We start from the raw sequence: 11,162 nt of genomic DNA on the forward strand, positions 1-11,162 counted from the left end.
AAAAAAAAAAAAAAAAGATGGTTATCTTACTTTCCTGGACTTTCTGTCTTTTCTATAGTCTAAGATAAGAATAGAGAATATTAAGATTATTGATTAATGTGGTGTACGTGACTACCTCCCTATAAAAGGGAGTTGCAAATAAAGATGATTTGCTACATGCCACCCAAAAGTGTGTAGTCGTTTCTTGCTTTCATACAATTCCAGGAGCGAGCTTGCACCCATGGCCAAGCCGTCTTTCTCTCTCTGTGAGAAATTACCACCCAACAGTGCTCCACACCCATACACCTCAGCTGCTTGGGGCAGTGAGTGACACATAAACACCAGCTGCTGAGATGGCAACAGTCCTTGAGGGAGGGGAGGTTCCCAGATTTTTGCTCTAAGAAGAGCCTGACAGTCAAAAAGAACACAGTGGACTGGGCTGTGAGGGAGTGAGGACCAGAAAGGTAGGCGGAAGAAAGCAGGATCCAGCCGAGACCTGACCATTAAAGCAGAAAGTGGAGTGAGGGCCAAAGTACCTAGGAGCTCCCCTGCTGGCTAGACTTCCTAGCGCAATTGATGTGAATGGTATAATTCTCAGGATGGCAGGAAATGTGCAGACCTCTCTGATAGCCAATTGGCAGAATTCATTCACCCTTAGTGTCCGATCTGAAGAGCTACAATACTAGAGCTAATACCCAAAGAAAACCACCAGCTTCCACAGCCCATACCCTAGGGAAAGACAGTGCACATTAAAGAATCTGAGCTGCCTTGGGTAAGGACCACTCCACCCATGATGCCTTCATGCACCATGATCAAGATGCTAATATCTAAAATAAATACAAGTTCTAGCTGGATAAAAGAGACCTGGACATAAGAATGTGCCACAGGTTTACATGGAAAGTGCTCACCCTCTGCCCCACCTGCTGAGCCAGCCACCACCAGTCCCAGTTCCCAAGGCTGCATCTGAAACATGGATCTTTGATCACATTTTTTTGTTGTTGTTGGAGAGAGTCTCACTATGTCGCCCTTGGTAGAGTGCCATGGCGTCATCACAGCAACCTCAAACTCTTGGGATTAAGCAATTCTCTTGCCTCAGCCTCTCGAGTACCTGGGACTACAGGTGCCTGCTACAACACCCAGCAATTATTTTGGTTGTAGTTGTCATTATTGTTTAGCTTGTACAGGCTGGGTTCAAATCCACCAGCTGTGATGTATGTGGCCAGCGCTCTATTCACTGAGCTACAGACACCAAGCCTCTTTGATCACTTTTGACTTTACTGACTTTCTGATCCGAGAGATAAGAATTTGACTCTCGCTGGTACTCCTCCATTCACTTCCAATTTTTGTCATATTACCATTTTGAGCGTTAGTTCTGGTTTCCTAAGTAACTTTACACATCAGATTTAAAAGCCTATCTCTAGGCCAGGTACAGTGGCTCAGTCTGTAATCCCAGCATTCTGGGAGGCCAAGGCAGGAGGATTGCTTGAGCTCAGGAGTTGCAAGCCCAGCCTGAGCAAGAGTCCTATCTCTACTAAAAATAGGAAAACTAGCTGGGCATTGTGGCTGGTACAGTTAGTCCTAGCTACTCAGGAGGTGGAGGCAGAAGGATGCTTAAGCCCAAGAGCTTGAGACTGCTGTAAACTAGGCTGATGCCACTGCACTCCACCCAAGGCGACAGAGTGAGACTCTTGTCTCAAAAACTACAACCAAGAGTGTGTTCTCGTTCTCATAGATTTCTCTCCATCCCAGATCTTCGTGTTATTTTCATTTGTAATTCTTCATTCACTCTTAGGATAAGAAAACATTTTATGTATTTGGTTCTTCATAATATTTTCCTTGGGGTTGGTTTTCCTGTTTTCTTAGATTCTTTCATTCACATTGGAGGCTCTTTTTGTTTTCTGCCCCTGCCTCCCTCTCATATTCAAGAGGCCACCACACAGCAGGTAGGAATGCTCCACAGATGGGTGAGGCCAGCTCAACAGGCTGCATTGCTTTGGGGTCACAAGGGCAAGAACCAGCTATTAGGACAAAGGTGCTGAAATGACAAAAAAGAGCGGCCCTTGCTCCAGAGCAAGCATGCCAGATTCCCTAGTCCGTGGACTAATTTTTAGCACATGAATCCTTCCCTCCTTTATTTTTTGCTTACCTATAGCCAGACACTTAATGATAGGTAAGAAAAAAAAGGAGAGGAGTCCAAGTTTCAGAGAAAAAAACGCTCCTTTCCTGCCTTAGCTGTCAGTCTACAGCTCTGCTGGGACTCCACTGTCTCACCAACTCCCTGTCCTGCCTTGATTAAATGTGCAGCCACACCCCTGCCCCTGCTGATTTACGCCTCCTTCTCTCAGTGAACCTGTTGCTGAGACCTGCTTAGCTAGCCATGTTTGTACATGTCTTTATGTGGTTATAATATTCTGTGTATACATTATTTTAGGTCATGTTTTCACCTCACCTGGTTTAAGTATTTTCCATATTAATCTGTTGCCAGTTCTGGTTAGTATCAACTTAGCAGCAAAGTTAAAGCACAATGGAGTCTGAAATACTCAGTCTACTTTTAATGTCAATACTCAACCATTGTAGAACAGTTCCTAGGCCCAGGCTTCCTTCAATTTGTGTTCATTTCTGCTGGTTTACCATGAAGATGGCTGATTTCACATTTCATCACTAAACACCAACTTCCTCATGTACTAGGTTAGAATGTTTAGGGCTCTGTAGGTAGAATATTTTCCAGCCTGCCAAAATTACATTAAAGAAACAGTTTGGGTTGTTGTCTGCACTAAAAACGTCAGAGCAGCTGACAGGACTCCACCTTGAGTTCCCTCACTCCAGCTACCAGGACTGACTGAAAGCTTTCCATCAGTGGTTATACCCATAAATCCTCAGCTAAATGCAACAGTAGACACATTTAGTGTGTAAATAGATTGTGTGGACTGGTTTGAGATTCCTGGGTTTTATTGCTAGAAATACTAATTTAGTAGGCTTGGGATAGCCTGGAATATGCATCTTCCACAATTCTGTTGCACATGTTCCCCAGACCCCACTCTAAGAGTCCCACTCTGGTCATTAGATTTCTAGTATCGAGAGTTTGACAGGGAACTCTCTTGCCTTAATTATTCACAGTGTTTCTTGCCCATGAGCTTTCTCGTGCTGAATAAAGGATATGTTATGACTGAAAGCTTTCTCACATGCATTACATTCATAGGGTTTCTCTCCAGTGTGAATTCGCTGATGCCTGATAAGTTGACACCTCTGGCTAAAAGCCTTCTCACAATGGTTACAATTGTAGGGTTTCTCCCCAGTATGTATTCTCTCATGTTTAGTAAGGGTTGACTGATCAATGAAGGCTTTTCCACAATTAGCACATTCATAGGGCTTTTCTCCAGTATGCATCCTCTGATGTTCAATGAGTTGTGACCGCTGACTAAAAGCCTTGACACATATGCTGCACTGGTAGGGCATCTCTCCAACATGCATCCGTTGGTGCACAATAAGAGCTTTCTGGCTGAAAGCTCTTCTGCAATGTCTACATATGGTTTCTCTCCAGTATGCGTCTGCTGATGCACCATAAGCTGAGATTGCTGGTGGAATAATTTTCCACAATTGTTACACTGGTTGGCTTCTCCCCGGAATGAATTCTCTGATGGGAAAGAAGGTGTGAGCTCCTTGTGAAGGCTTTCCCACATTCATGACACTCAAAGGGTTTCTCTCCAGTATGAGTTCTCTGGTGTTCAACAAGGTGTGAGTTCCCTGTGAAGGCCTTCTTGCACTGACTGCATTTGTATGGCTTCTCTCTGGTGTGAATTCGCAGGTGCCTAATGAGCTGAGTGCTTCGAGGGAAGGATTTTCCACACTGGTTGCATTCATAGGGCTTCTCCCCAGTGTGAGTCCTTTTTGCTATGAAGTCAGAGTTTTGGCTGAAGGACTCTCCACATTGAGTGCACACATAAGGTTTCTCTCCAGTATGAATTCTCTGATGCACAATGAGATTAGAGTTTCATCTGAAGGATTTGCCACATTCAAGGCATTTATATGGTTTTTCTCCAGTGTGAGTTCACTGACGCCTGATAAGTTTGGAACACTGGGTGAAGGATTTCCCACACTGGATGCATTCATAGGGCTTCTCTCCAGTATATGTCCTCTGATGTATGACAAGGTCATAGCTCTGGCTGAAAGCCTTCCCACACTGAGTACATTCATAGGGTTTTTCTCCAGTATGTGTTCTCTGATGTACAATAAGCTTAGAACAACAGCTGAAAGATTTTCCACAGTGATTACACATATATGGCTTCTTTCTAGTCTGAATGATGTTACAGTTAGTAAAAGATGAAGCCACGGGGAAGGCATCACAGCTCCCCTTACATCTGAAGGGGACCTCACTGGGGTCATCTTTTTCCATCTGTACTAGGAATGAGCTCTCAGAACAGGCTTCCTCACACCTGTCACACTTGTACTGACTTCCTCCAAAATCTACATGCTTATGTTCACACAGGGACATGCTGGGACAAAAGAGGTTTCTGTGGTCCTTACAATCATGTTTTTCTGCTGAAAAAATTCTACCATGAAAAGAAAGAGAGGCACCAAAGTTGGAGTCACCACTGACAACATATTCACATGAGTGTTTGTTTCCCACCTCAATGTTTTCAAGTTTACTTGAGTAGATGCTCTGATAGAAGGCTCTAGCTCGCTGATGATTTTCACAGGGCTTCAGACCTGCCCAGGCTTTGTCATGATTGATGAAAACTGAATTTTGTTTCAACTCCTTCCTCTGTGCATTGAGTTTCTGAAAATGTTCATCTGTAGGTAATGTTGGAGGTGGAAGGCTTAAATGTAGAGGATGACCTCCCCCAGGCTCATGCTCATGATGTTCTCCTTGAGCAGACAGCCCCTCTGAGGCGCCTATTACCAGCTTCACACAGTTCTCATGGGGTTCCCCTAGATAGTTCCTCTGACCATGTCCTAATAATGACTCTGGCTGGGGGTGTTCACCTTGAGTGCAGCAATTCATTTCTATGTTGTAGGATGGCTCTTCCTCAGCATTAGCTTTCTCAGAATCCAAACTGTCCTTTTCAAGTGTAGCCTTCCAGCCTGTAAGAAATCCACAATAGCTGGAATGCTAGAGAAGTATGGGGCATGGTGGGATGAAGGAGACTCCTGAGCACAGATGAATCAGTAGACATGAAATCAGTGGTAAAGTGCAAAATACATGCAGAGAGATTAAGAAGCAATGCAAGAGAACAGGTCTCCAAAGAGGCAGCAGAGCAAGCAGAGAGGTGAACACTAAAGAGGAAATTCATAGAAAGAACTGCAGGGTATAAGGCCCTCCACCACACACACACACACAATACTTATGTCCTAATCCCCTGGTCCCCTACCCGTGAATGTGACTTCTTTAGAAAAAGGGACTTTACAGTTATGAGTAAATTAAGGATCCTGAGAAGATTATCTTGGATTATCCATTTTGGTCCTAAAGGCAAACACAAGTGTCCCTATAGGGAGGTGGAGTTTGATATGCATAGAGGTAGTGATGAGAAGTCAGGGCAGACAGAGATTTGAAGATTGGAAACATGGCCTCAAGAAAGGGCACATTCAATGGAAGACGGAAAGTGAGGAACAGATTCCCTAGAGGGAGCACAGCTCTGCCAACACCTTGATTTCAACCCAGGGATACCGATCTCAGACTTTTAGCCTCCAAAATTTTAAAAGAATAAATTTGCACTGTTTTAAGACTCCAGATTGGTGGTAATTTGTTGCAGCAGCCATGGGAAACTAAGATAGCTTCCTAACCTCTTTGGGGAGCTTTCCTGGGTGTTCCCTGATGTCTATGGCAGCCGTGGTCCCCTTGGTCACAGCCACATCCTCGAAGCATGCAGGTACCTAAAACAGAGATCCAGGCCCACATGCAGGCTCCTGCTATGGTCTAAATATTGGTTCAGTTTCCAAATTCCCATGCTGAAAACTAATATCCAATGTGTTAGCATTATGAGGTGCAAAATTTATGAGGCAATTAATGGCCTTTTTTTTTTTTTTTGAGACAGAGTTTCACTGTCGCCCTGGGGAGAGTGCAGCAGTGACAAAACTCAGAGCAACCTCAAACTCCTGGGCAAAGCAATCCTCCTGCCTCTGTCTCCCAAGTAGCTATGATTACAGGCACCCACCACAACACCCAGCTAATTTTACTATTTTTAGTAGAGACAGGGTCTCCCTCTTGCTCAGACTGAGCTTTCACCTGCCTCAGCCTCATAGAAGATGGGGATTACAGGCATGAGCCACCACTCCTAGCTCAAACTTCACATTTTTAAGGGAGGAAGGGGGAGAAGACCTACCACACTGTCAGTTTTATAGAAGTGTAGCACACACAATTATGTACAGTACCTAAACCCTGACAATGATAATGAATATGTTAGTGGTTCATGTATTTACCATACTTTTTGTCACTATTTTACAGCATACTCCTGCACTTAAAAAAAGAAGTGCAAAACAGCCTCAGGCATACCCTTCAGGAAGTGTCCCAGAGGCATTGCTAACTTAGGAAACAACAACTTCATGCAAGCTTTTGCCCCTGAAGTTCCTTCCAGGGGTACAAGATCTGGAGGTGTGAGACTATGATACTGACAATCAGGATGTACTGTAGGCCAAGGCTAATGTATGTTTGTGTGTTAATTTTTGCAAAAATATTTAAAATTATAAAAAGGTATTTTTTTAAAAAAATGAATATAGAATGAGAAATAAAATATGTTTGGGCTTGGTGCCTGTAGCTCATCAGCTAGAGCACCAGCCACATACACCAGAGCTGTTGGGTTCAAATCCAGCCTGGGCCTGCCAAACAATTAAAACTACAACCAAAAAAACAAAAAAATAGCCAGGCATTGTGGTGGGAGCCTATAGTCCCAGCTACTTGGGAGGCTGAGGGTAAGAGAATCGCTTAAGCCCAAGAGTTTGAGGTTGCTGTGAGCTGTGACACCACAGCACTCTACCCAAGGTGACATACTGAAACTCTGTCTCAAAAAAAAAAAAAGGAAAATATTTTTGTACAGCCATGCTATGTATTTGTGTTTTAAACTAAGTATTACAAAAGTCAAAAGCTTAAAAAACTAAAAAGTCTAAAAAGTAAAATGAGATAGTAAACTAAGTTTCACTTATTATTGAAAATATATTTTTTGTAAATTCTATAAAGCTAAGTGACTGGTAAAGTCTGCAATAGTGCACAGTAATGGCCTGGGCCTTCACATTCACTCACCACTCACTCAGAGCAACTTCTACTCCTCTGCAAGCTCTAGCCATGGTAAGGGCCCTGTGTGGGTGCATCTTTTCTCCCGAATTTTTACTGCACCTTTCCATGTTTAGATCACAAATATCACTGTATTCAGTACAGTAACAACATGGTGTACAGGCTTGTAGGAGGTGAAGGCCATGCTATCTAGGCTTAAGTACATGCTCTGGTGTTCACACAAAATCGTTTAATGATGCATTTCCCAGAAGGTATCCCCATAATTATGTGACCAATGACTGAAGTTACCATCTGGCCCTCCCAAGCCAGGTCTCAAGGAAGGCCACTAGGCAAGGGCTATCAGTTCTGGCCCTAGGGGCTAGGCCTGAGCTGGTGTCTCAGCTTCACAATTTATAACTGGACACTTGGATGCATCCCTAACTTCTCCAGCATGCACCGTCCTTATGTGGCTATGAAGACAGTCCCTAGCAGCAGGAGGCCTCACAGGATGTGTGGGATACTGGCCCCTGGCACCCAGTCACGGTGAGTGCTGGTATGATAATGAATGAGGTCTGGGCCCAGCAATTCACCCCAAGTGCTGCAGGAGACCCTGTAGGTGACTACGGTGCTTTAAGGGGACACCTCCAGTGTCACTGAGGGTTGAGGGCTCTGTGTACAAAGGTCATTTCCACCTGCCCTCAAGGGCCTGGCGAGCAAGCAACATGGCCTCACTATAAGCAAAATGTTAGAAGCAGTAACTGGGCCCAGCTGAGCAGGCGCAAGTTATTCATTCAGGGTCTGGTCCATGGGCTCTTGGCTTGTCCATGCAGATGATAGGTAAGCAGGGTGCTTTATGGCAGGGTGGCTGGTGGTGTCACCGTGAAGCACCTGCCAATATCATAGAGCTTCCATGTGTGGAGGCAGGTGCAATTTGTGGACCTATTTTATGTCAGAGGAGACTAGGGCACTGACAGCAAAGATCTCCACTCACCTGGGGTGAGACTGGGCAAGAACATGATTCTATTTCCTCCTGAGACCTAGAGAGGCTGCTGTGATGAGGGTAGAGATCTTCAGTAGGCTGGACTGGGTAGAGGAAGAAGCAGGGATTCAGTCCCGCCTCAGCACCCATGTTGGGGACCATCTCCACCTGGATTAAGGAAAGCACCAGCTCTACTTTTCCACTGAGGCCCCAAAGGGTGCTCCAGTGTAAGAACAGGCCTCACACCTGACTATAGACCAGGCTGCTCTGGGTGCAGGGTAAGTGCTAGTGTTCCAGCTTCAAACCCCCAGACACACAGCCTCCTCAGGCAGTCAAAGGAGGGGCCCACTTTTCCTGTCATTTCCAGAGACTTAGTTAAGGGGAGGTGGAGGCTAGGTCTCTAAACAACTGTGCAATTTAAAAAACTACAATGAGGCTTGGCATCTGTAGCTCAAGAGGCTAAGGCGCCAGCCACATAACCAGAGCTGGTGGGTTCAAATCCAGCCCAGGCCTGCCAAACGACAGTGACAACTACAACAAAAAATAGTCGGGCATTGTGGCAGGTGCCTATAAACCCAGCTACTTAGGAGGCTGAGGCAAGAGAATTGCTTATGCCCAAGAGTTGGAGGTTGCTATGAGCTGTGACTCCAAGGCACGCTACCCAGGGCAACAGCTTGAGACTCTTGTCTCAAATAATAATAATAATAATAATAATCATAAACTATAATGAAACCTCAGCTGGTATCAAAAAAAAACAACAGGGGAATGGGGACAAGGAGGGTATGACATCCCCAGAAACCAGGCATTGGCACCTTTACTTGGCTTGTGGTGTGTCATCCAAGCAGGCCCTCTGCTGGCGCAAGCTGGGGGTTCCAGGGCAGGCCAGTCGCCAAATGTGCCATAGTCAAGCCTGACGCTCTGGCTGCAGTCACATCACTGTCCCACTGAAAGTCATGCAAAAATCCCTCCATTCCTACACCAGACCCTTCCCCACTTCTAACCCCCACCCATGCTGGGTGCAACCCTAACTCTGCAGTCACATGTCACCTGGAAGGACTGAGTGTCCCAGAAGTGCCCCCGTGCTAGCACCTTTGCTCATGCCGGCAACACTTGCTCCACCCTATCCAAGGTGCTTTTCATTATCACTGAGCTTTCGACTTCAGGAAGAGACTTGAACTCTGATCCCCTTGAAAGGTGACAAAGCTCCCATGTGCACCAGGGGAGCACATAAGGAGAGCCCTGCAGACACCAAACACTCTCACTTGTACTTCCAGTATCCAGACACTCCCTGTCCCCCAGTTTTGAGTGCTGCTATTTTCCTGCTCCATACTTTCAAAAACAAAAAACAAACCATTTTCCCTGAAAAATCAAGTATCAAGCTGTGCATTGTGAAAATCATGCCTTCTCCATGACTTACATATATATATATTTTTTTTAGACGGAGCCTCAAGCTATCCCCCTGGGTAGAGTGCCATGGCATCACAGCTCATGGCACCCTCTAACTCCTGGGCTCAAGCAAGTCTCCTGCTTCCGCCTCCCAAGTAGCTGGGACTACAGGCACCTGATACAACGCCCGGCCATTTTTTGGTTGCAGCCATCATTGTTGTTTGGCGGGCCTGGGCTGGGGATTTGAACCCACCACCTTAGGTGTATGTGGCTGGCGCCTTAGCCGCTTGAGCCACAGGTGCCGAGCCACCATGACTTATATTTTAGGCAGTTCTCACCTTTCCCCTAAAAGGCCTACGAAACCTCTTCCACCAGCCTCATTCCTTTTTTGAAGTTGTTCTGGTGTTGAAGCTTCCTTTCAGTTCTGGAGCTCCACAGAGGGTGTTAGGGAGCCACTCCTGGCCAAGAACACAGTATCTAAGCCAGGCCAGACCCTCACAGGGGCCTGATCACTAGTGGCTACTAAAACCACATTACCCCACATTACTCTTCATTTCCCAGAGAATTCTCTTCTCTGATAACTCTCAAATGCTTCTGGTGTCTGACAATTCCTTTCCTAAACTTAATTCTGTAGGGACACTTTCTTCTCCAGGCATAAGCTTCAGGCAGGTCCCAATCTCTCTTCTGAATACTTAATATTCTTCAGGCAAACCAAGGACTCATGTCTTCCAAGAATAACTAGGGAAAAAAAAGAGAAAGGGCTGAACAGCAAAGTCAATGCTAAAACAGAAATGATTTCACAATCTAGGCTCTGTATCATCCAACCTTGGTGCCAGGACCAGCACAAATAAGGCACCAATAAACACATTAAGAAACTAAACACTCGAGCTCACCGCTTCTCTCCAGGCAGTCCTTTTGGAAGGATAACTCTTAGAATGGTTTTCTCTCAGGTCCATATCTGTGAGTACTCTGCTGCCTCCACATCCTCAAACCCCAGTTCCACATTTCAAGTTCTCAGAGTGTTTCTCCCAGAAGCAGATTCTGAGACTAAGATTTAAGTGCAAGTTGTTCTTGGAAGAAGTGATCTCCAGAACCACTACTAAGGGTTTTAGGCAGAGAAGAGCAGGAAGCCAATAGTGGGAAAATTATCAAACAATTTATAGCACTGCAGACCACTGGGACTCATTCCCATTGGGGAACTACAGAAGAGGGTTGCACACACCTATAGTTACCCCCATTGGGGAAACTGGGATATTTATCTACCAATTGTTTCTGCCTTTCACTGGGGGTTCGTTCTAGGGGTGGTGTGTCCCCTGTACTTCTTGCCTGCCCTATGCACAGACTAAGTGAGCTCTAAGGACTAGAGAACACTGGCAAAGAGTTACACACATGTGAGATCCACTGAGTTAGCATGTGATAGGATGGAGGGTGTTGGCTGACATCTGTTTTCTTTCTATTTGTAACTGGAGAGGAGGAGAAAACTGTTTTTCCCATTTCTAAGCACTTTTTATTAAATCTCCATTTTATTTATTTATTCATCAGCATCTATTTTTCTATCTACAATGTGATAAAATATACATAACAAAATTTAGGCTGGGCGGCTCAGGTCCAGGT

At 45.2% G+C, this 11,162-nt stretch overlaps 1 protein-coding gene across 1 annotated transcript in view; it reads right to left on the reverse strand.

The window, feature by feature from the left end:
* The window catches only part of LOC105887485 (zinc finger protein 544), a 4,943-nt gene extending 560 nt beyond the window's left edge, over positions 1 to 4,383 (reverse strand). The window contains 2 exon segments of the mRNA XM_023516382.1: positions 3,504 to 3,589; positions 3,592 to 4,383. Of these exon segments, the coding sequence (XP_023372150.1) occupies positions 3,504 to 3,589; positions 3,592 to 4,372 (867 nt within the window). The 5' untranslated portion in view covers positions 4,373 to 4,383.
* Between the last annotated feature and the right edge of the window lie 6,779 nt (positions 4,384 to 11,162).

This window comes from Otolemur garnettii, unplaced genomic scaffold, assembly GCF_000181295.1.
Source record: "Otolemur garnettii isolate 467f Iridium unplaced genomic scaffold, OtoGar3 scaffold00091, whole genome shotgun sequence".
In the NCBI taxonomy this organism is placed as follows: domain Eukaryota; kingdom Metazoa; phylum Chordata; class Mammalia; order Primates; family Galagidae; genus Otolemur; species Otolemur garnettii.